We start from the raw sequence: 26321 nt of genomic DNA, 5'->3' as shown, positions 1-26321 counted from the left end.
TCAAATTAATAATATTAAATATTAATATTAATAATAATTATATTCTAATTAAATTAATAATTAATAGTATATATTGAGTGTTTTAAGTTTTTTATTAGTTAAATTTACTTAAAGTTGAATTTTACAATGAGAATGCGCTAAAGCGTTTCTGTTTTAAAGAGTAAAGTTATTTTAATTTTTTTATTTAAAAAAATTGAAACAAAAAAAGAAAATAAAAATGATTACATTGTCAAAACAAAAAAAACATAAAAAATAGACGTCAATTTATGCGCGCTGCAGGGATATTAAGGGTCTTTTGGTAAAGCATGATCATTCATTAAATTCTACAAGGAAGTTATACGTCAAATGGTCAATGGTCTTAAGGACCTTTTGGTAAAACATGATATTTCATTAAATTCTATAAGGGAGCTACACGTTAAATGATCAAGAGTTTTAAGAGTCTTTTAGTAAAATAGGACTTAACAGAAAAACAACAAAAATTACTATGCACAGTTAGATAACCACTTATTATAACAGAGTAGGTGTGTGTTCATAAATAACACCATGCAGCTAGATATAATTTGTATATATAGAGACATGATTATAAATCAATTATTGGTAGGTAGTATTTGAAATATATGTTAGGACATAGCTCCTAGAAAGTGGAAGTTAACCTAGCTCCTTAATTTTAGAGGTTTGTGTGCATATAATATATATATATATATATTATACACACTAGCAATGGATTTATGTGTGAGGCATGTTTGCCCTTAGTGTGGGACGTGGGACGTGGGGAACCAATAAAGAAAAAGGAGAAGTGCGGCACTGGGCATGGAACCAAACTCAAGGGAAAGAAAAAACAAAAAGGCATGCTAGGATGTACTCAGGCTGGGAGAAAGAAAGAGATGACCAGCAGACAGACGCAAACAATGCGGGAAAGAAAAGAAGAAAAAGTAGCAGTTTGCTTTTCAACGTGTAAGCTAGCCCCGTGATTTGTAATTAAATAGTCAAAAAGCTCATGAAAGAGGGGACACAAAGAATATGAGAGGGCTCTTGGACAGACGAAGGAGGAGAGTTTTTTTTCGGAGTTTTGGGTTCCTCTAGGGAACGAACTACCTTACTAGTTAGTTTTTTTTTTAGTCTTTCTTTTAGAGTTTTTTAGGTTGGAGAATGCAGGATGGCTCTTCTCCCTGCAACTCCCTCTGCCGAATGGGTCTCACACGGTTTCTCCACCAAAGCACCGCCATATGCCATCCACAGGCCATCGGACCACCACCATCGAGCTCTCCTTCCTCCGGCGACTACCGCATGCTCTTCCAGCCACCCATAGCTCCTCCCTCTTCCCCCACACAATAACCTATTTCTCATGGCAACTCTCTCTCTCTCTCTCTAAACCAAAAACCCACAACCAAATAAAGTTTGTAAACGTAGAAAAGGAAGCAAGAAAATCTGAAACAAAGAAGAAACCGTATGGGGGGAAAACGGAAACGAAGAAGAAATATGTTGTTGTTGTTGAAGATGTAGAAAGAAAACGAACATGCCAAAAAATTTTAAAAAAAACAAGATGTAGAAGTAAAATTACAAGAAGATTCCATACCAGCGGCGAGAAAAACAATCCTTAAACAACACAGGAGAATTTTTTTCTTCCTCCACACGAGTCTCAAAGCTCTACAGATGCTGAAAAACCACAACACGTCTCTGCCCTCCATCCCTCCTATCAACAAGCCACATTCCCTCGGTTGTCACACCACAAAATAGTAGCACTAACCAAATGTTTGAGACTCAACGAAGAAGAACTAAAATCATGACCGAAAGACCAAAGAAATCATGCAAAGGAATGAGACACCAAAAACACATACTACTAGGGGCATTGATGGAAAATAAACTGTCAAACATGAAATATTGTTCATTACTGTTCATATCTTATAGATACTTTTAAGTATAAGGAGATATCTTATCTTCCTCTCACCATAAATAATACCATAAAAGTACTTGAGATCATTTGATGTCACCCAACACACGTTGTTTAGTCACAAAATTAAACTAATTCAATGGTGACTTAGATATGTCAAAAAAAGGCTTGCACGTACATGATTAGGCTTTTTGGTAGGCAATTTGACAATGGCACCTTTGGCATATATATGATCCCCTTGTCCTCATAGTTTGGGAATTCGAATCCTTCCTTCACCGAGAATACTCACTCAAGCTCAAGTTGGGCTATGTGGTGAGTATATAAGCTAAGTTTATGATCACCCCAAGAATTTCATAAAAAATATATATATAAAAAAAAATTCAAGTCGAGAAATGTCTAGTTCACAACGAGATAGATATCATAAAATTAAATTAACAAACAGATCATGCAGCTCATCTCTTTGTTATCTTAACTCTTTCAAGTTATATGAGTAAAGTTTCGAGAAACATGCAATCAGGGCGACACAAGGATAAAGAGATAAAGAGATACCGGATTTTATGCACAAAGAGAGGAGTTGTGAGGACAAAAAAGAAAAAGGAAAAAGGAAACAGCATTGAGAACAAGAAGAAAAATGGTCGAAAGAGGTTGAAAAGCAATATTGGGACGTATTGATGTGAAGGTTGAATGATCCAAAGAGGTGTAACTATTCATACACCTTTGAATCTAAAAAGAAACGAATTATTTATCATTTTTACTTATCTAATTTAATATAGTTTCAATTACAACCTTTTAATTATTCAGTACCATATAACATAATTAAAAAGTTGATAAATATCATTTTTCGTCTAAAACTTGTATCAAGAAGACGTTTAATTGTAGATGCAGTAATCCAATTATAGAAGATATAAATTTTACAATACGAAAATTATATCCAAAAATTATCATATGGGAAATTACATGATTGATAGAAAATGGCTAGTACTATATTCAAAATATTTACACCAAATCTATTATCTTTTATTTATGGAGAAATATTTGCAAAATCTTTGACAAGAAAACTGATGATAAGTAATTTTGCATCTTTAGAGAGTTAGAAGAATGAATTTTTAAATATGGAGATTTGAGGGCCCTTTGGATTTACACCCTCCCATGGTGATAGTTCTAATAGAGGGGCGTGGTTGAGAAAATGTCAAGAGACAATCATTTGATTGAGTCAAAAGGTTGTGACCCTTAACAACGGTTGTACTCTTTGGCCAATGAGTGCCTTATGGTCTATAAATATAGACCATTTGTGCAGAATTTGAATGTTTGTCATTCCTCCACTAAACACGAATCCATGTGACAAACACCTTGCGAAAACACCAGTTTTTTGTTTTCTAACAACACTAACTTATTCCTTCTAGATCACCAGAAGGGAAAAAGTGAAATAATTGTGATTCAAATGAAAATATTCAATTCTGATATGTTGATTATGAATTTGCATTAGACTTCCAAGTGTTTAACACTACTTCATATAGTACGTATGAACAACATGAGCATTCATTCACACTTTATTATGTTCTAGAAGATGATTCGGGTGGATATTATTGTGATATTTGTAAAGAAGAACGACTCGAAATGTTGATTCTACTATTGTGCAAATTGTACGTAGCCTGCTCATCTCGAATGCATTCTCAAGAGATTCTTAGATTTAATAAAACTTGTACATCTGTTATTCACGAAGTACTATAATTTCATTTTTCACACAGTGCTTGCATGTTCGAATAAGTGACATAAAGACATATAATATATAGTTGGCAAATGCCACCTAATAATCAAGCATGATGATGAAGAGCCTAATTACGATTTATGTATCATGTTGAACAAAAACATTTCTCTTATTAGATTTATTTCCCTTTTTTAATTAAAAAATGTGGTGGGATTATATATATATATATATATATATATATGGTAGCTCTACAACTATCGTTGGGAGCTCCTGCTGGAGGCTTTCCCTAGTGCATTTCATCTATATTTTTGTTTGCATGCATGTTTTAACACTTTTAAATATTAAAAAAAAAATCTACAACATTATTTAAAAATATTTTCTTAATCAATAAGTAAAAAGAAAAATTAAAAAACAATCCCAACGGAAGCCCCTACCGAGAAAACTATAATTTTTCACACACACATATATATATATATATGTCTGTTGTCAACTTGGTTCACTTGTCCTCTCTCTCTCTATATATATATAGTCAGAAAATTTTAGGTTTTATTTTTCTTAAACTTGTTTTATTTTTGTTTAATATATATATATATATATATACATGATTTTGTGATGACTTTTAATTAATTGACCCATTAAATCAGGGCTAAAGATTTCACATGTTATAACTCTGTACAGTAAAAATTTCATGAACATTTTCCACCGGGCCAGGCCCAAATAGTAAGAATTCTTATCTTTTATTTATGACGAATTAAATCCCAAACACTTTTTCCCCACCCCAAAAGAAAAAGAAAAAGAAAAAGGCAAAAGAAAAAGCAAAAGAAAAAGAAAAAGAAAAAGAAAAAGGTTTAAGGACACCGTGAAGTTCACTCTCAATCACGGTTAATTTGGGTCAGTGGGTTTCAGCTCTATCGACAAAGTTGGATTTTGGAATCACTTTTGGGGTTTTTTTACCCCACCTTTTGGAATCGCATTCGGTCCGGCAAGTTTAAAGTTGTGTTTGGATGTTAAATTGAATTGAATTGAGATGATAAAATATTGTTAGAATATTATTTTTTAATATTATTATTTTAAAATTTAAAAAGATTAAATTATTTATTATATTTTATATTAAAATTTAAAAAAATTATAATTATGAGTCGAGATGAGTTTAATAACCAAACATTAGAAAAAATCAATAGAGGAGACATCTTCAAACTTGAGAAAATGCTTAATCTATAAAAGAATTTTATAATAATGAATTTATAAACTAATGCGTCTTAACGTGATGCGTCTTAACATGATGTATTATATCTATGTTATAATAAAAAAAAATAGAATCTGAATATTATACCAAGTGATGACAGTTTTTATCAGTTTACTAATTTAGTGAATTATTTTTGTGAGTTTAGTACCCTCAGTTGCAATAACAGTTCTACATAATCTCATCGTTTGGTTATACAAATCATCTTATTTAATCTCATCTAGTTATTATAAAATTTTCAAATTATCATATAAAATATAATAAATAATTTAAAATTTTCAAATCTTAAAATAAAAATTACACTTTAATAATATTTTATTCAATTTTTAATTTTTATCTATATCTCATCTGAATAAACAAACGATAACGTAGACTGACTTCATGAGCAGAAAATTAATTGGGTATTTTTTCAACTTCCTATTGATTTTAATAAGAATCAAAACCGTATTTTCAGATATAGGTGAGGGAATCAATTCATTTCTTGTAAGTAACAATATTCCTTTCTAGCAAGTCAATCACTGTTCATTTGGGTCAGTGGGCTCCAGCTCTGTCGGCAAGTTGGATTTTGGAATCGCTTTTGGACCGTCAAGTGTAGACGAGGGAATCAATTCAAAAGCAAAAAAGTATAAATCATAAAAAACCACATCCACGAAAAATCCATAAAAAAACAAATTCTTGATCTAATCGGTAGATAAAAGGATAAGAGCCGTACAATAATTGTAGAAAGTGAACCCCACACCCTCTCAACTCCATCATGATCATCTCGTCCATACATGAAATACCTCTCACAGTCTTGCTCTTTCCTTTCATATACATAGCACTAGTAATAGATATACATGTGAGTCTCATGCCGATGCATCTTAACTAGCTAGCTTTCTCCCAAGCAAGATCAGAAATTATTTTTCTTCTTCATTGAGGTGAGTCTAATTAATTGCCCCTTTATATCTTATTTGTATATAATCTTCTTCATCTTCTTCTTCCTGTGAAATAAATAGATCATGAAGGCTATATATCTACCAGCTTATATATATATATATATATATATATATGTCGAAAACATGATCATGCATGCATGTGTTTGAATTTGAGAAGTCAAATTGAGTAATTTAATTTGATAATAATATACCCACATCTTGTGCATCATGATCACTTGTTAAATTACAGATCTAGGAAGCCATGGAGATTCAATATTCCTGTTCCCAACATGATGATCCCTGGTTGTTCTTCGATGAATTGGATGGACAATTGTGTCTATTGTGCGTCGAAAAAGCATTTGGTTCCGGTTACGGTTGCGATGAGTGCGGTGTATACATGCATAAATCATGTGCCGAATTACCCCAAGAGTTGCACCACCCTTCTCACCCCAAACATCCTCTACATCTTATGTACCTTCCACCACCATCACGTAAAGAATGTGATAGTTGCAGAGAAAAACAAATCACCTCCAAATACAATTGTTCTGATTGTGAGCTTAATCTTTGTGTTAAATGTACTTCTCTACCACTCACCCAAAACACTCACGTTCACGACCACCCATTGACCCTTGCACACAAGTTGACCATCTCATTCATTTGTGACGCTTGTGGGAAGGAAGGGAAGGGCATGTTTTACTTTTGTGCCAAATGTTCCTTCTTAGTTCACCTACATTGTATTTTCTTACCATTGATTCAACCACCACTTATTAGAGAAGCTGAAATTCACAACCATCCATTAACTCTGGTTCTGAAATCCATCTCATTCATTTGTGATGCTTGTGGGAAGGAAGGTGGGGGCACGTTTTACTTTTGTGCCACTTGTTTTTTTGTTTCCCACCTAGATTGTGCTTGCTTACCTTCTATTGTCAAAGTTATACGGCACAACCATCCGCTCAACCTCACCTACTCTCTTTCTACTAATCAATCCGGTCGTAAAGTTTGCAAGCTATGTGTTAGCAGAGTGGACGTGGACTATGGGGTCTATTATTGCCCGAGTTGTGACTTTGTTGCCCACCTTCATTGTGCTACAAGCAAGGAAGATAGAGATGAAACATTTGTTCCGAAGTCTAAAGATGAAGAATCTATTGAGTCATCGTCAAGTATTGAAGATCTTGGACCTGATGAATCCATTGACTCGTTAGCATTTGTTGTTAAAAAGATTAAATTGGGAGTTGAGGGAAGTGAAATAGCGGAAGAAATCAAACATTTCAGTCATGAGCATGACTTAAAGCTCACTAACAAGGTTGGGATCAACAAAAAATGTAATGCATGTATGCGGTCTATCTTTCCTCCATTTTATAATTGTACTCAATGTGGATTCTTTCTTCACAAAGCTTGTGTTGAATTACCAAGAAAAATTCGACATCCACTTCACCAACACCCTCTCATCCTCCGCTCAAAAGCAACCTTTTGTTCTGTATGCAAAACCTGTTGTCGTCTTTGTAGTGGCTTCACTTATAATTGTGAAAAATGCAAGTTTAACATTGATGTCCAATGTAGTTTAATCCCAGACACCATTACACATGCTAGTCACGAACATCAACTTATTCTTTCTAGATCATCGGATGCTAAAAAGTGCAGTTGTTGTGATTCGGACCAAGGATTCAAATTCTGTTGTGCGGATTGTGAATTCGCTTTGGACTTCAAATGTTTAACACTACCGTATACGATAAAGTACGAACAACATGTGCATCCCTTCACACTCTGTTATAGTCCAGAAGATGAATCTGATGAATATTATTGTGATATTTGTGAAAAAGAACGAGATCCGAAGCGTTGGTACTACTACTGTGCAGATTGCATTTTTCCTGCTCATCCAGATTGTATTCTTGGGATATTCCTAAATGCTCCAAGTTTAAATTTCTTAGGAGTACTTTCGATATCCACATGACCAACATCCCTTGCTTTGGTCCTGCTATATTAAAAGGTACTTAGCTTATGAGTTTGCCAAAGTGTAATTTTAGTTTTTAAGATTTTTGTATCGACTTTCTATTTTAATGGAATTTATGTTCTTATAAGCTAGTTACCTTGTTATGTAATTATTTAGTGATTAATTTTTCATTTTTTCAAATAAGAATGAAATGTTATTGGATTTAAGTTAGTGCTATTTTATATGAACAGAAGAAATATGCAATCAGATAAAAAGAATGGTTAATTACACTTTGTCCTTCTGAATTTTCACTCAATTCACAATGTACCTCCGAAACTAATAATTGCATTAAAGTGGACCCTCGAACTTTCAAGACGTCTCAACCCCCCCTTCCGTCTACCAGCAGCGTTAAATCTAACAAAAATTCACTTCACATGCTAATTATGTGCATAACATTCACTGTAAAGATGTAATTTTTATTTAATTTATTATCATTGACCATATAAAATATAAAATAATATATGCTATCAATTAATAATAAATAATAAATCATTAAATAATTTTTTTTATTAATTTATATATGGTTAATAAATATCAAATAATTTCATTGTATATATAGATTATTCGTACTTGCTTGCAACTTATGTATAAAATAATTTTATATATGGTTAATGATTAAAGATTTATTATTAATTGATAGCATATATTATTTTATATTTTATATAGTTAAAGATAATAAATTAGATGAAAATTACATTTTTGCATTGAATTTCCGTTAGATTTGACATTGTTGGTAGACAGAAGAGGGGATTGGGAAGTTTTAAAAGTTCGAGGGTCCACTTTGATGCAATTATTAGTTTCAAATGCACATTATAAATTGAATGAAAATTCGAGAGAGTAAACTGTAATTAACCATATAAAGAAAGATTGTGACACACAAAAAGAAAAATAGACGTTTGCTTCATCCTTCGGTTACATACAAAATCTCTTCTTAGGTTTTCAATTGGTTGGAAAATAAAAATTCCCGATTTCTCAACCTTTTTTGTTTGCTTTTACTTTACTTCTTGAGTTTTCTAGAATTTAAGATTAGAATTTTGTTACTCATCATTCTCAAACACTATACTTAATTTCATTTATTTATTTAATTTTTTTTTGTTTTATTTTCTGAAATTAATTAGATTCTTCTACTCATCAGTCATACACCACACATTTGGTAAGAGAAAAAAAATAAAAATAAGTATGATATATGGTGTGTGGGAATGATAAATATAATTTTTCTTCTGATTAAGTCCTATCTATCATTCAATTCTGATTAAAACTTGACGATGCAGTTGCAACTTGGCAGCATCGAAATGCCATGTCAACAACAATATTAAAAATAAACAATGCAATTTTATTCAAAATATAATAAAAAATTCAACTTTTTCAAATATCAAAATAATATTATTATTAAAAAATAATATTCTAATAATATTTTATCCAACTCATTATCTAAACCGCACTTTAGATTATATAACATATAACTTTTAAAGTGAAAGGTTTATTCCTATTGTGGGAGCCACGTTATTCCATCGAGTTTTGCTACACAACCTCCACCACACTCCACACTCCACATTTTTTTAAATTTTTTAAATTTTTAATATTTTTAAATTTTTTTTTTTGAGTTTATTCTTTTTAAATTATTTCAACTCTTTTATTCATTATTCATATAATAAATATTTAATAAAAGAAAAAAATAATAATAATTAAAAATATTGTGGAGTGTGGAGGAGGTTGTGAAGATTTTTTGTATTCCAAATGGGTATTAATGCAGCCACTAGGATTTTACTAGTTCCCGATGCGCACGTACACACACATATACCAAGCAGGAGCAACGCGCAAAGCACGTTTGCCTAGATTTATGAAATGGTTATTTATAAAAAATAATATATATTTTATAAAAATAATTGATTTTACTTAATAATTTAAGGCATAGTAAAATAAATAACTTAATAATATTTATTTTTTTATAAGTAGAAAAGAACGGTGTTTTTTTTTTTTACACGTAGAAAATAATAGTATTTATAGAAATGATATCTATTTTCTTTCAATAATTATCATTCTCATTGACAAAAACTAACGGAAAAGTTATCTCATTAGTTGATTTCTTATAAAAATAATTTCTTCCTATTAAATCATTCTAGTCGACCAACACATTTACAAGTCTACTATAATACCTCACCAACATTAGATATGTCTATAAAAGCAAAACTCTTGCATTCATGTTAAGCATTGGATGAAACAGAAAAAAAGAGAAACATGTCATAAATAAAACTAAAGCTTACATGCTCTAAGATTATGATATTTAACTGATAAGATGAGTTTTATTCATATATCATATACCCTAAAATTAATATTAACCAAGCATATTAGAGAGAGCTACCTTCTTCTAACACGGCCTCTCCGTCCAAATAACACTGCAGACAATACTTCAAGAACAGCACCAGAATACTCTGCCAATATATCTGTAGCACATATAAAAGCTAATAAATGTTAACTACTGACAAATAGAGACTATGAAAAAAAAGGACACACATTATAAAATTTCCAAGAAAAATATGAGCTATCAAGTGATTTAAGAAGAAGCAAATATCAAATTCTCTACGACAAATAGAAATTAGGAAAGGGGATCTAGAAATAATAGAAGGGAAAAAGCAAGGTAGAGAACATATGTTCATAATTTTAAAGTTAAAGCTCCTTGGGTCTTTACCATCTAAAATCGTTTGCAAAAGCCATCCAAGTTTCTCGAGTTTTTAACAAAAACACTCTGAATAGAGGATAGCAAAATAATAAAAATTATAAACATTTTTTGTTGATGGAGGCTGGTTAACAAAAACACCCAGGGGATATATGTTTCTCATTTCAAATGTTACGTGTTCATATACCTGCAAAGGCATCAAAACATAAATAATGTATTCTTTTTTAGATATTAGATAGAGTGCATCAACTTTTATGTTTATCAAAAATTTCAGCCAAAAAGCACGCTACTACATATTTAAAAATAATTAATGGAGATTTCACTTTGTTGAAAAAAAAAAACAAAACTAACCCAAAATGAAAAATTAGAATCCAATTAACTATTATGGCTGGTTGAGTGTGATCATACCATAGACAAAAATGACAAGCCATCATGAGTGGTGGTATCTTTTAACCCAAGCGTGTTGTGAAGTTATTCAGAATAAGCTCAGGTTTGTGACTGGTTGGATTTCCATGATTCTTAATATCCTTCTGTAAGAACAAGCTCAGCCTTTTCTTCCTCCAAGGTTCCCCATTACTGAAAACAAAATAATCACAAACACAATATTTACCATCATTGTCAAATTCATAAAAGTTAGGAATTTAAAAATATTGCTTATCAAATAACAATCAAAATCATAATCATAACAGTAATAAGAAACCATGCAAGCCGTAAAAATTAATACTTTTATAAATCAATCCCACGAACAAAAATTCATCTTCTAGAGGAAGAAAAAAGTGATGCCCAATCCCTCTCAGACTGAAATTTAACATCAATTGGCTTAAACTTAGTTTGGATTTTGTTTCCCACCTAGATTGTGCTTGCTTACCTTCTATTGTCAAAGTTACACGGCACAACCACCCGCTCAACCTCACCTACTCTCTTTCTACTAATCGATCCGGTCGTAAAGTTTGCAAGCTATGTGTTAGCAGAGTGGACATGGACTATGGGGTCTATTATTGCCCGAGTTGTGATTTTGTTGCCCACCTTCATTGTGCTACAAGCAAGGAAGATAGAGATGAAACATTTGTTCCGAAGTCTAAAGATGAAGAATCTATTGAGTCATCGTCAAGTATTGAAGATCTTGGACTTGATGAATCCATTGACTCGTTAGCATTTGTTGTTAAAAAGATTAAATTGGGAGTTGAGGGAAGTGAAATAGCGGAAGAAATCAAACATTTCAGTCATGAGCATGACTTAAAGCTCACTGACAAGGTTGGGATCAACAAAAAATGTAATGCATGTATGCGGTCTATCTTTCCTCCATTTTATATTTGTGCTCAATGTGGATTCTTTCTTCACAAAGCTTGTGTTGAATTACCAAGAAAAATTCGACATCCACTTCACCAACACCCTCTCATCCTCCGCCCAAAAGAAACCATTCATGGTTTTTATGTATGTAAAACCTGTTGTCGTCTTTGTAGTGGCTTCACTTATAATTGTAAAAAATGCAAGTTTGACATTGATGTCCAATGTAGTTTAATCGCAGACACCATTACACATGCTAGTCACGAACATCAACTTATTCTTTCTAGATCATCGGATGCTAAAAAGTGCAGTTGTTGTGATTCGGACCAAGGATTCAAATTCTGTTGTGCTGATTGTGAATTCGCTTTGGACTTCAAATGTTTAACACTACCGTATACGATAAAGTACGAACAACATGTGCATCCCTTCACACTCTGTTATAGTCCAGAAGATGAATCTGATGAATATTACTGTGATATTTGTGAAAAAGAACGAGATCCGAAGCGTTGGTACTACTACTGTGCAGATTGCATTTTTCCTGCTCATCCAGATTGTATTTTTGGGGAATTCCTAAATGCTCCAAGTTTAGATTTCTTAAGAGTACTTTCAATATCCACATGACCAAGATCCCTTGCTTTGGTCCTGTTATATTAAAAAGTACTTAGCTTATGAGTTTGCTAAAGTGTAATTTCAGTTTTTAAGATTTTTGTATCGACTTTCATTTTTAATAGAATTTATGTTCTTATAAGCTAGTTACCTTGTTTTGTAATTATTTAGAGCTATTTTTCGTTTTTTCAAATAAAAATGAAATGTTATTGGATTTAAGTTAGTGCTAATTTTATATGAACAGAAGAAATATGCAATCAGATAAAAAAAAAGATAGTGATACACAAAAAGAAAAATAGACGTTTGCTTCATCCTTCGGTTACATACAAAATCTCTTCTTAGATTTTCAGTTGGTTGGAAAATAAAAATTCCCGATTTCTTTTTTTTTTTTTTTGTTTTTACTTTACTTCTTGAGTTTTCTAGAATTTATGATTAAAGTTTTGTTACTCATCATTCCTACACACCATACTTATTTTTATTTATTTATTTTAAAAAAATTATTTTGTTCTTCTTAAACTAATTGGATTCTTCTACTCATCATTCATACACCACATATTTGATAAGAGAAAAAAAAATAAAAAAAGTGTGGTGTGTGATGTATGACGATGATAAGTAGAATTTTTCTTATGATTAAGTCCTATCGTTCAATTCTGATTAAAACTTGACGATGTAGTTGTAACGTGGCAGCATCGAAATGCCATGCCAACAACAATATTAAAAATAAACAATTCAACTTTATTCAAAATATAATAAACAATTCAACTTTTTCAAATATTAAAACAATAATAATATTTTATTCAACTTTCATCTCAACTTACTATCCAAACGGCAATTTAGAGTATAAAACATATAACTTTTAAAGTGAAATGTTTATTCCTATTACGGGAGCCACGTTATTCCAAATGGGTATTATTGCACGAGCAATGCTACATACAGGCCTCAAATGGGGACTGCATTGTAAGCCTAATTAATTTTATTTTTAAATTTTTTTAAAATTACAATATTATCTTTATCAAAATGATACTTTTTTTTATTTAATGAAGGGCTTGCACATGCAGTCCCCAAATAGGGACTGCAAATAGAATTTCTCTTATTGCACCCACTAGGATTTTTCTAGTTCTCAATGCATGCATGAACATCACACACACATATATATATCTATCTATATATATATAAAGTGACTATTTAACAGAAAATTTTGTTTTTACGGTTTTTTATTATTTTTCTGTTAAAGGTAACGCCGTTCGTGTATAATATCGAAGTGCAATAATTAATAATACACACATCACCATTTACAAACAAACTCCCAATACCAACCCACATTTTTACGTTCATCCCCTCTCCGTGCACCACATTACAAACAACGCCACTCAAAATATCGAAATCACTCAATCTAGAAATTTCAATGTAAATTGGGACAATCCAAACTTCCCGTTTGCACTTACCCAATGTGTTATGGCACACTACGGTTGCAGTGGCACGAGTGGGGTTACGGCAGCAGTCGGGAAACGTTCTGACAATATAACAGGATCACCCAAGTTGAGAGAGTAAACGGAGAGACAGGCTTACTGACGGTGGTGTCGCATTGTGACAATAACAAAACATTCACTATTGTTGCTATTTCACAGAAAAGATGATCATACATGGAAGATTTTGGATTATGTCTTATTGAAGGCTTGTTCATGATTGGTTATTGTCACAATAAATATTAAATATTGTGTTATCAAGATCTTGTTATATTTTGCAGTAATGTTTTTTTTTTTTTTTTTCTAAGCGTCTTTGCAACCGTATTGAGATCTGAAACAAAAAAAATTAAAGATGGAGCTTGCGACAGGGTGTTTCCATATGAGACACGAAAATTTTTAGAATCATTTGTTTTGAATCATTCGTTATTTAATTAACCGAAAACATTACGTCCTTATTAATAAAAAATTAATTCTTAACAAAAAAAAATTAAATATAAATTAAGCAAGCGTGTATTGCATGTTACTTTTACCTAATATATATATATATATATATACACACACGTGTGTGTAGAATTTTATGAAATTCTAGAAATAACTCCTTTTTTTTTAAAAATATGTATGCCAATTAAGAACTCTTTTTAAAAAATTTAATCATTAAAAACTATATTCTCAAACAAAACAGAACAAAATTTATTTACTTAAGAGTAGTCCCGATATGTAAAAAAAAAAAAAAAAAAAAAAGATCACAACCAAACATTACTCTTCTTTTTTATGAGATCAGGTTTAGGAGGATAAGAATCCTATTTCGATCTTTAAAATTTGTAACTGAAATATAATCAATTAGTCTTAAAACATTTTACAATTGAATCTAACCAAATTTTATTATTAATTTGGGTTATTGATTATTTAACTTAGGTCTATGCTTAAAAAGATGAGAGTTTTAAACCATAAGGAAAGACAGTTAAGAGTATGTGTGTAAAAATTAACTTGAAAATCGGACTGATTCAGCCTGAACCGGTCCACCGGGTTGGTTTGGGACCCGTTCCCTTAGTGCCAAAACTGGCCGGGACCGGTCTGGTTCTGGTTTTATATTTTTTAGGATCTGATAGGAACGGTTCACTATATTGTATATTTTAAATTATTTTTTTAATAAAATATATAATATTTTATATTATATAAAATTTAAATATATAATATATAATAATATAAATTATAATTATATATAAGATAATGTTATTATAATTTATAACATAAATTTTAATCTTAAACATAAAGATTTATTTGATCATATGTTTTAAACATAAAAAATATATTAATAACATTTTATGGCTTAATAAACTCTCAACATATTCCTTTTGATAAATACATAATACATTAGTAATACTAATATACATTACTATATTAATTATATCTCGCTTTAATTAATTAGTATACATTAGTATATATTAGTATATTAATTACATTTTATGCTCTAATACTAATACTATTAATAATTCACTTTATGTCTATATATAAAAAACTATATAAATCATTGTAGTATTAGTAGTTCTACTAATACTATATCACTATATGATACTATAGTGATATAAGTGATATAGTTATATTGATAGTTATACTAATAGGTAGTGATAGGGTTACTATCTTATTACTACTCATTTACTACTCATAGTTCATTTCAAGTTTTTTATTGTTTTTATCATTTTCTTTTAAGTATTTTTTTAACATCCTTAATCATTAAGAAAAAAAATGAAAAAAATATATAAGTTTACTAATAGTCACTTCCTTAACCATTAAGTAAAATAAAAAATAAAAAAAAATCAAATATAAAAAGAGTAGTAAATAGATAATAGGAGGGTAGTAACCCTATCATTTTCCTATACTAATACTATTTTATAGTTATACTAAATTAAAACCACTATAAATAATACTAATATATAGTTATACTAATTAGTAATCACTATAACTTTAATTAATATTTATACTAATACTAATATAGTAATGCTAAATCACTATAAATTATAACTTTTTATGACAAATTTACATTTTATTAAAACCAAAGAATCGGACCAGAATCGGTAAAATCGGAGGTACTAGTTTATGAGGGTAACATGTGCGTAATCGGTTTTCGAAAATGCAAAACCAGTACATACTAGTTCGGTCCTAAATTTTGTCCAAAACTAGACTGGACCGGACTAATTATACCTCTAGTTAAGAGCACTAATAATGGACTCAACAAAATTATATTTTGGCCAAATTTTAACTAGATTGCATAAAAAATCATTGTAGTAGACTCAACAAAGTTACAATACTTTTAACTTTGATAATTTTCACTAATCAAATTTGTTAAGTCCAAGTTACTGGCCAAATATTATTTTAGCATAAAAAATTCATTCTCTTGCGTGCTATTCGTTTCGCGCGAGCTCACAACTCCAAAAAATTCCTCTTCGTCTCAAAAATATCATCTTGCTGGAGTGCTTCAAGTTCTAATTCTGCAATATTATGATTAGTTGATGCCAATTTTTTCTTTTAAAATCTATATCAACATTAGAAAATTAATATGTATTTTTTAATAACGAATAAATATTCAAATTACAATTAGAATTAAAATAAATGAAAATGTCAAAATTAATATTTTAATAGAATAATGATAAATTTGGAGAGTCTGTTATTTGATGTTATTGAAAAGTGGCTAACTAAATTTGTAAAAGTGAATTCTTTAGTTAAATTTTGGCCAAACTTTGTTAAGTCCCCTACTAAAAGTATTAGCTTTTTTTAAGTTAAAATTCATGCATTAGACTAGCTAAATGTATATTTGTGGAATTTTGAGTTATAGTAATTTAAGATCTTTAGTCATATTTAGAGACTCACTGTAAAAAGACCAAATCAATATTTTATGATTTTTCCATCCAACTACCTCTTTCTTTTCCTCGCTCTTCTCTCTATCTCTCTCTCCGCTTCCATCCAAAATTTTTCTCCAAGTACATTTCACCTCAATTCAAATATTATTTTCTTTAGACTTTGTTGTAATTTGGTATTCACAAAATCGATATTATGTTGAATGTGGAGTAAATATTAAATTTTAATATTAATACAAAATATTAAATATAATATTTATAAAATATTAATTTTTTTAAAATATTATTAAAATATATAATATTATATTACTATTTTGAGATAATATAATCTAATATGTATTAATCTTTTCAAAAATTCTTACTATAATCAAAACTTCAAATTCTAATGAAAATTTACACTTCCCAATAACTAATATTAATTCTTACCATTGCAATGCTCCAATGCTCCCAGTGTAGAAATCGCCGCCGACAAAAACACACGGACAAATAGCACATGGAATAAGTCAGCCGGTGGACCCCATCTTCGACAAACATGATACCAAATATACCCCTACACTCGATCTCTTTTCTCTGTCACCGACATTTGCGAATGGCTGACGGACCTTAGCTCTCAGTTCTGAGAGGGAGTTAAACTTGGTCTAGGGTTCTTAGCAATGGCGGAGATAGGGAAGACTCGGCTTGACTCCGGTTGGCTTGCTGCGAGGTCCACGGATGTTCAACTTAGTGGGACCCAGCTCACCACCACTCACCCTCCCTCCGGACCCACCTCCCCTTGGATGAACGCCGTCGTCCCGGGAACGTAAACGCCTCTAATCTCACATTTTGCTCTCTTCCTCGATTCCCTGCTTATTTAATTGTGAGACTTCTCTAGCTAGAAACTTAACCGGAAAATGTGCAATCCATTGGATAAACAGGCACATCGATTTAGGTGTTAGTTTATTTTATTTGACTTTTAATTTTTTTTTTGGGTTCGGTCTTACTTTATTTGAGATCAATTTAAATAGCATCGATCCTAGTGGTGATTGTAGTTGGTTAAAGGAATAAAATATAATAACCATAATACGAATGAGATGAAAATGAAAAAAAGGTTCTGATATTTTATATATTTCGGTGAAAGCACACACTATGGTGTAAAACTTGCCAATTGAAGCCAAAAAGTGAGTCAGTTGGACTGGCTCGACTTATTGGTCTTATAAAAAATGTCGAGGATTGGTTAGGAACCAAAATGTATTGTGGGAACTTCTGAATGTTTTGCATTGTGTAGGAACCAAAATGCATTGAACTTTTGAAATGTGAAGCTGTGAACATCAACTTAATTTTTGATTATTACTGGAAATAAGAATAGATGGACTTTCTGTAGGAATCTTTTTTTTCCTAACAATATTTTTCCCCACTTTATAAGCTTATTGCCTTTGTGGTATTGATGAGTATATAGAGTTGTCCTAGTTATATCTTAGCATTTGTTTTGAGTTCATATCTTAATAAGGCTCCATGGTGGTTTAACGCTTATTTGTGATCGTACCGGTAGAATTTAGCATACATTATGATTCCTAGAAAGCAAAACTGGGCAAGAAGTGCTGCATCTGTATATACCAATTTTTATATTAAAGCTTTAGGGAGACTTGTAGAAGGGTAAAAAAAAGGCAACATGGTTGCATTTTTGAAGGGGCCATGGTTGACACTGATTTGGTTGACAGCGTTTTGGCAACCTTGGTGAAGAACAAAGTTGTTCCAGATCCTTTCTACGGCATGGAAAATGAGACAATTATAGATATTGCTGATTCTGGAAGACAGAACTACACATTCTGGTTTTTTACAACTTTTCAGAGTAAGCTGGTATGCAAATCATCTACTTGCAATATAATCTTTGAGGTTAAAACTTACTTTTGGTTTGCATTCCCTACAGATTTAACCCGACGGTGCCTTTTCTTGCTAATGTTTTGTCTACATTATTTTCTAAAACTAGTTCAGTACTTGGATAGTTGGCTACTGCCACTCGGTCAAACTTATTTCTTCTTTGGAACCGTTATTTGATTTCGACATTTCAAATTGAGTTGGAATTCATCAAACTCGTTTAGAACCTGGCATTCCTAAAATTTTGTGCTCCTTAATTTCAAATCTGATCATCTTCCCCCAGTATATATACGTGTCTAATTGCTTGATCTTTTGCAGTCAGGAAATCAGCACCTGGATCTGAATTTTCGTGGAATCAATTATTCTGCCGAAGTATATTTAAATGGGCATAAAAGAGTCTTGCCAAAAGGGATGTTTCGGAGGCATTCTCTTGATGTTACTGATATTCTGCATCCTGATGGCCAAAACTTGCTTGCTGTTCTTGTTCACCCTCCCGATCATCCTGGGAGAATTCCTCCTAAGGGGGGGCAAGGTGGTGATCATGAGGTTTATATCTAAATCAACAACCTATTCAATTTACTTATATCCTTATATCTGGAGCACAGATATATCAGAATTAAATTAATATTTTGGGATCTAATGCAAATGGAATGGAGCAGAGAATCTCCGGTGCTTGCAGAACATGCAGTCTAACATTAATTTGTTTTCATGGTAGATTGGAAAAGATGTCGCCACACAGTATGTTGAGGGATGGGATTGGATTGCTCCTATAAGGTGATTATGTTGTAACTTTTGATCATGGAAGTGGCTATTATGATTGTTATTTTTTTACCTGATGATATTTTTTCCTCAAGTCCCTCATTGGATTATGAGAGGTGATTGCAGAGATTGGATAACATTATTAGACATGAATTGTAGGCATGGAATGCTTGCTGAAGATGATTTATTAAGTATAAATCGGACTTTAAAAGGAATACACAATGCATTATGCCTTTTGTGATCCTATTATCAGCATCAGTTTTTTCACTTCTCAATTGAATGCAACTTTATATTTATAGATCATCACAGCAAGTATTTATGTTTCTAATAAAGTTAACCTTGGTGCTGGTGCTATTATAGGGATAGGAACACTGGCATATGGGATGAGGTATCTATTTCTATAACCGGGGTGAGTTGCATTGCAAAAGCTCAACTTTTGTAACAATAGTTATGTGATTAGCCATCATGTTAGTGGCATTAGGATTTCATTGTCACAAGCTAATCAATGAACTGGTGCAATCTAAAGTAGTGCTGTCGTGAGCTGTAGATATGCATGCGTATAAAGATTCTGCTGTAGATTCTGTTTTCCTTAATTTAGTTTCTAGTAACATTTATTCTTGGCCATGCAATTCCTGCATCAGAATTATTCCATGATTCTTCCATTCAGATTAAGTTTCAGATACTGATACATTACTAATTGCTGCAGCCAGTGAAAGTAATTGACCCCCACTTGGTTTCATCGTTTTTTGACAATTACAAGCGGGTATATTTGCATGCTACAATCGAGTTGGAAAATAAAAGTAGCTGGGTGGCTCAGTGTTCTTTGAATATCCAAGTGAGTACAGAACTAGAGGGAAACATTTGTTTAGTAGAGCATCTTGTGACTCAACATGTATCAATCCCTGCTGGATCACGAGTGCAGTATACTTTTCCTCAGGTCAGTGAAACTATGCATTCTTACTCAACAAAATGTGAGACTATGCATACTTATTAGTCTTGGCGAAAATAGTCTTCTTTCAGTCTGTTTTTTTTAAAGCATTTTAATATTTAAGATTTTTTTAGTAAGTAATCCAAAATTTTATTAATGAACTCAAATGATGTTGTTCCAAGTACACACGGGGTGTACAAGAGGAACAACTAACAAGGATTTTTTTTTTACAAATAAGATACAATAAAATAATGAAATTCTGCCTAGTAACTGTACATGCTGCCAAAAGGAATAAGGTATTAAAATGGAAGGTTTTAAGCTCCTCCATTGTCTGCTCATGATCCTCAAAATCGCTATTATTCATTTTCCTCCAAATACACCAAGCTAAGTAGATAGGAATCATCGTCCACTCTGCTAGAATTTGTAGGCTGTTTTCATATAACCCTCTTTAATTGGCAAAAAAGTACTTATAAAAGAAATTGGCAAATAAGTATAATATTCTTCTAGGCATAGCCCAAACCAACCCAACTTAACTAAAAAAAGTCATTCCACGAGGCACTGACAATTTCACAATGGAATAAGAGGTGGTTTAGCGATTCCTCACTCTTTCTGCACATACAACATTGATATTTCACTGATATGAATTTTCCTTAGGTAATCTATGGTGAGGATTTCCTTCAAGAGATTGTCCAAAGAGAAAAAAAAAAGAAGAAGCTAGAGGTGCCCTGGTTCATCAAATAACCCTTCAAAGGATTGGGTTACTATCTTTAAGCATATGGATTTTGTAGAAAGATCGAACAGCGAACTTCCTGTCAAGTCTAAGACCCCATCCTCTTCTGTTGTGTTTTCCCAAGAATCCACCCTATGCGGCCTATATACCTCACTAAACACAGCCCACTCCCACACCAAGCTCAACTGAGTTTAGAATTTACGATAATTTTTCATGGGCCTCCCTGTCCTGTTGGTAATGCCAAAGCCACTTTCCTAGAAGTACACGATTGAACCAAAGCAAGTTTTGAACTCCAAAGACTCTCAGAAATTGGAAAGCACCTTGGCTCAATTTACTAGGAAATTTGAACTCTTCAACTAGCTTGCTTCATGAAAAGTCTTGCTGTAACTTCTCTATTCGATTGGCTGTGCTAGTGGGAAGGGGAAACAAGGAAAGGAAGTAGGTAGGCAAATTAGAGAGCAAGCTCTTATCCCCTTTGTTATCAATATTTAAGTTGCTCTTCTTTCCATGAAAGTTACTGACCAGTCAGGGCAAACTTCTTTTATTCTTAGTACCTTAAGCAAAATTTGAAGTCCATGCACCATTGGATTGACTGTGCTGGAGGTATTGTAACGGAGGAGTTCTGAGATTAGGCAGGATTGGAGTTTAGATAGGCTTGGAGTTGATTTATGGAAATAGGCCATATGAGCTAGTGTCGTCTTCCTATTGAGGCGAAGAAGACTTCTTTATTTATTCTAGCATGTTTGAAAACCATTAATGTACTCATCACAAAGTCTTTATTTTCTTGCACCCTAACTCTTTTCATGCTATGACAATCTTCCTCACACTTCTATCTCTGTGGTCTTTAACCCTTCTTTTCTATTCTAATTCTTGATATAAGGTTTATCTTTTCCCTAGATGTCATGCCCTAAAATATGAATTTCTTTGGTTTTTGCAATTATCCTTGCTGGTCTCTGTGTAGACTATTTTTTACCTTCATATCTTCTACTTATTCGGTAAAGTTACTTATATTTCTCTGTCAATTTCTTATTATCTTAATGCAATATTGATCACTTAGGTAATGAACTTCCTTCTTAGTTCATTACATTGATATTGTATATAAAGGGAGGTGAAAGGGTAAGATACCTCTGAATGTTAAAAAAATAAAAAATAAAAAACAAAGAAAGAGAGAGAAGTAAAACTTTACGTATTGGGCCCTAAGAAGGGAAGGTAAGTAGCCTTTCTTACTAATCAATGCCTTGAACTCTCCCAAGTCAAAATCTGGATATTTGTAATTTGGGATGAACCAAGCATTTGGAGCATCCTGTTACTGTGGACTCCTATAGGTCTCGTTGCCTGGTTTATGGCTTTCATTACTCCTGTTGAGGTGCTAATGATATGAATTCACAGCTTTTTTTCTACAAGCCCAACTTATGGTGGCCAAATGGTATGGGAAAGCAATCCCTGTACAATGTTCAAATTACTGTTGATGTGAAGGGATACGGAAAGTCTGATGCATGGAGCCATCTATTTGGATTCCGGAAAATTGAGAGCCATGTTGATAGTGCCACTGGTGGAAGGTATTGTTTCACATACATTTTATTAATGTCCTAGCTTTCTCGGTCCCTGCATCGGGAGTGCCTCGATTTTGATACTATGAGCTGTATTCTATACACTTTTTTCTCTAAAGGTTGTTCAAGGTCAACGGGCAGCCTATTTTTATCCGTGGTGGTAATTGGATATTGTCAGATGGGTTACTACGTCTTTCAAAGAAGCGGTACAAAACAGACATCAAGTTTCATGCTGATATGAATCTAAACATGATTCGTTGTTGGGGTGGCGGATTGGCCGAGAGGCCAGAATTTTATCATTATTGTGATATTTATGGTCTTCTGGTAAGTTCTGCCTCTCTCACTGCATGGCATGACCATGGGAGTTAGCATAAAAAAATTTGGCATTGTTGATTTTGGTAATTCTTTTCAAAACTACTGGGGTTTTTGTCTTTCGTTTATCTAAATTGTCTACAAAAGTTCTTGCCATTTGCAGTTGTTGAAAAGCTTGTTTTAAACTGCATGACAAATGCATGTCCCATATACTTGGGCTTTTGCCTATTCTTATGATTGATAAAATTTTGTTTACTGATAAAAAAAGAACTTCATAACAAACACTGCCGAAGAATTAAATGCACGAACAACCACAGGCTTGTGAGCAAATTCATTGTTTTCATTGCTATAATTCATCAGTAATTGAATTTCTAAATTCTCATGCCAGCTACATGGATTATCTCTGCCCGATATGTTTCTAGCCACCCTGTTGATCTTGTAATGCTCTCCAACTTTAGTAGCTCATTATAAGTGAGGTCAGTGGTCTTTGTTTGCATGACCAAACCATATTTGTTTTGTCTTCTAGCCAATTGGAGCTAGCCTTAGTGTATGCATTCATTTTGTATTTTATCTCTTATTGCTACTACCAATGATTCATGGTCTCTAGATAGTGCTAAATGGTAATAATGGATTTGTGTGGCCAACTGAATTACTTAGAATAATTGCTTTGTTGAGTGCAGATGCATTTTTAAAATGTCAGTAATAACCTATCTCAGCATCCTTTTTCTAAGAAAAGCTATTTGATAATTTTCCGCTGTTTGGTATTTTGCAGTGAGATTCTTAGGTACTCTTGCTTATTTAGTGAATGGAACTTTGAAAACAGAGTGAATTCTGCATACTCAAGTAAAAAAAAAAACAGAGTAAAATCTGCTTTGCTTTATGCTGAAGCTAATGTAGAGCTTTGCCAACTCTGGATTCAATGTGCTACTTTGGATTTGATATTTTAAGTTCATACGCTATTAAATTACTGATAGTATAACTTTATCCATATGGCTGATCTGATTTTTGTAGGTGTGGCAAGAGTTTTGGATTACAGGAGACGTTGATGGACGGGGTGAGCCTAAATCAAATCCAAATGGTCCTCTCGATCATGATCTATTCTTGCTATGTGCAAGAGACACTGTCAAGCTCCTAAGGAACCATCCTAGTCTTGCTCTCTGGGTAGGTGGAAATGAACAAGTTCCACCAGATGACATCAATGCAGCTTTGAAAAAGGACCTAAGACTCCATCCCGATTTCGAAAATCCCAATGAAATGAGCAAACCTTCTGAAGATCTATTACCAGCGTTCAAGGATCCTAGCCAATATCTTGATGGCACACGTGTCTACATCCAAGGATCTATGTGGGATGGGTTTGCAAATGGAAAGGGGGACTTCACGGATGGCCCTTATGAAATCCAAAATCCTGAAAACTTCTTCAAAAATGATTTTTACAACTATGGATTCAATCCGGAGGTTGGTTCTGTTGGGATGCCTGTGGCAGATACCATCAGAGCAACAATGCCTCCAGAAGGCTGGAAGATTCCGCTGTTTAGGAAGGTTTCTGGAGGGTATACAGAAGAGGTTCCAAACCCTATATGGGAATACCATAAATATATACCTTATTCAAAACCACAAAAATTTGTTCCTGATCAGATTCAACTCTATGGTACCCCAGAGGATCTTGATGATTTTTGTTTGAAGGTAAATCAAAATCTTTCTCTGACTATTCCAGGTGACTTGCTGGATTCTCTCATCTCTGTTCTTGTAGTGACCAAAGTTGAAATCATAATCTCAGGCTCAACTGGCTAACTACATTCAGTATAGAGCACTGCTGGAGGGCTGGACTTCCCATATGTGGAGTAAATTCACTGGCGTCCTGATTTGGAAGACACAGAATCCATGGACTGGTCTTAGAGGCCAGTTTTATGATCATCTTCTTGACCAAACAGCAGGTTTCTATGGCTGTCGCTGTGCTGCAGAACCAGTCCATGTCCAGCTGAATCTGGCTACGTATTTTATAGAGGTATCCTCTACATTCATAAAAAAATTTTATTTTTGTGTCTGGACCGGATTGAATTTAAAATGCAAGGCAAATAATTTGTTTTTTCTTTTTATCTTAAGAAAAATGGAAGGCATATTTAGTATCTGATGAGCTTTTTCCATGGAAGATGTATTAGCCAGAAAGAAAAAGGAAATCTCTAGTTCAATTGATAAAAATCAACATTTTCTTTCAGCAGATGAGATGTTAAGGGGAAAATGGATATTACGAGAATACATTCTTTGTACCTCATCAAAAGATGGTATATAATTTCAAGTTTTTTTCTCATCCATACATGAGCAGGTTGTCAATACCACATCAGAAGAACTTTCTAACATAGCTATTGAAGTCTCGGTCTGGGATCTTGACGGTACATGTCCATACTACAAAGTTTTTGAAAAACTCTCCGCTCCACCCAAAAAAACACTGCCCATTGTTGAAATGAAGTATCCCAAGTCTAAAAACCCAAAGCCAGTCTACTTCCTTCTTCTCAAACTCTACCACATGTCAGACTATGGCATTTTATCTAGGAACTTTTACTGGCTGCATCTGTCTGGTGGAGATTACAAGCTGCTGGAGCCATACAAAAGTAAAAAAATACCCCTCAAGATTACATCTAAGGTTTTCATCGAGGGCTCCACTTATGAAATTGAAATGCATGTTCAAAACACATCAAAGAAAGCTGACTGTAGAACTTTAACCTATTTGAACAAGTTCATGGCTAGGCAAGGCAATGGTGATTTTGATATGGCCTCAGTGGAACCTGTACACAGTGGGACTGATGAAAAGCCTGAGATCAGCATTTTACAGAGGATTTACAGATGTTTGACAAAGGAAAACGATGGCTTGAGGGTTGCTGAAGTGAATGGGACTGATGTAGGAGTTGCATTCTTCCTTCAATTTTCTGTTCATGCTGTGAAGAAGGACCCCAAGAAAGGTGAGGACACAAGAATTCTTCCTGTTCATTACTCAGACAACTATTTCTCATTGGTACCCGGTGAGGCTATGCCAATCAAGATCACTTTTGAGGTCCCTCCAGGTGTCACCCCTCGAGTCACGCTTCGTGGCTGGAACTACCATAATCGGCATACTGTCCTTTGAGCTTGGGTAAAGAATAATTATTTCATGTTGATTGCTATGTTGTGGAAAGCATCAACGCCATGGGTAGATTGTAATCATCAACTACCCACAATTACACGCTTGATTGTTTGCTGTGAGAGACATTTGTTACTGAAAGTTCCAGCAGTAATACCTGGAATAAAGCGGCCAAATCAATTGGGAGAGAAGCTTCAATTCTTTCTACCATGGTTACATCGTTGCTGAATACCTCCATAAGCCTTATATAATATAATGTTATGATCTCAACTCCAATTGTAAACAACTTGCAGAGATGAACTTTATTTATATAATATAAGTTTCTCTTGTGAGTTTTGTTTTATATTTTCCTTGTTAATTCTACCAATCTTGATTAAGGGAATGATACACACGAAAGAGATAAACACTGAGGCAGAGGTTTTTTTTCCAACTAGAA

At 32.9% G+C, this 26321-nt stretch overlaps 3 protein-coding genes across 3 annotated transcripts; all 3 read left to right on the top strand.

The window, feature by feature from the left end:
• The first annotated feature begins 5612 nt into the window (after positions 1 to 5612).
• LOC109008056 lies at positions 5613 to 7838 on the top strand. The gene is made up of 2 exons (XM_035695683.1): positions 5613 to 5759; positions 6007 to 7838. Exon 2 carries the CDS (start codon positions 6019 to 6021, stop codon positions 7705 to 7707), a length of 1689 nt encoding a protein of 562 aa, XP_035551576.1. The 5' UTR covers positions 5613 to 5759; positions 6007 to 6018; the 3' UTR covers positions 7708 to 7838.
• Positions 7839 to 10842: 3004 nt separating this feature from the next.
• Positions 10843 to 12095, top strand: LOC118349848. The gene is made up of 3 exons (XM_035695597.1): positions 10843 to 10913; positions 11254 to 11857; positions 11952 to 12095. The coding sequence occupies exons 1-3, from the start codon at positions 10843 to 10845 to the stop codon at positions 12093 to 12095; spliced, it is 819 nt and encodes a 272-aa protein (XP_035551490.1).
• Positions 12096 to 17205: 5110 nt separating this feature from the next.
• On the top strand, positions 17206 to 26228 carry LOC109008073 (mannosylglycoprotein endo-beta-mannosidase). The gene is made up of 11 exons (XM_018988025.2): positions 17206 to 17436; positions 18335 to 18473; positions 18810 to 19037; positions 19207 to 19265; positions 19611 to 19659; positions 19957 to 20187; positions 22298 to 22467; positions 22578 to 22782; positions 23782 to 24453; positions 24548 to 24775; positions 25094 to 26228. Exons 1-11 carry the CDS (start codon positions 17291 to 17293, stop codon positions 25889 to 25891), a joined length of 2925 nt encoding a protein of 974 aa, XP_018843570.2. The 5' UTR covers positions 17206 to 17290; the 3' UTR covers positions 25892 to 26228.
• The last annotated feature ends 93 nt before the right edge of the window (positions 26229 to 26321 follow it).

The sequence above is a fragment of the Juglans regia genome, chromosome 11 (assembly GCF_001411555.2).
Source record: "Juglans regia cultivar Chandler chromosome 11, Walnut 2.0, whole genome shotgun sequence".
Taxonomy (NCBI): Eukaryota; Viridiplantae; Streptophyta; class Magnoliopsida; order Fagales; family Juglandaceae; genus Juglans; species Juglans regia.
Note: the sequence above shows the minus strand (reverse complement) of the source record. Positions and strands in the feature narration are given on the sequence as shown.

Bases quoted from the DNA above. Each gene is read 5' to 3' on its own strand.
- LOC109008056 (XM_035695683.1), top strand. From the start codon at position 6,019: ATGGAGATTCAATATTCCTGTTCCCAACATGATGATCCCTGGTTGTTC.
- LOC118349848 (XM_035695597.1), top strand. From the start codon at position 10,843: ATGACAAGCCATCATGAGTGGTGGTATCTTTTAACCCAAGCGTGTTGT. The intron at 10,914-11,253 runs GTTTGTGACTGG...GCTTAAACTTAG, and splicing joins GTTATTCAGAATAAGCTCAG to TTTGGATTTTGTTTCCCACC. The intron at 11,858-11,951 runs GTATGTAAAACC...GTTTAATCGCAG, and splicing joins AAACCATTCATGGTTTTTAT to ACACCATTACACATGCTAGT.
- LOC109008073 (XM_018988025.2), top strand. From the start codon at position 17,291: ATGGCGGAGATAGGGAAGACTCGGCTTGACTCCGGTTGGCTTGCTGCG. The intron at 19,038-19,206 runs GTTTATATCTAA...TTTTCATGGTAG, and splicing joins GGCAAGGTGGTGATCATGAG to ATTGGAAAAGATGTCGCCAC. The intron at 24,454-24,547 runs GTAAATCAAAAT...TCATAATCTCAG, and splicing joins TTGATGATTTTTGTTTGAAG to GCTCAACTGGCTAACTACAT.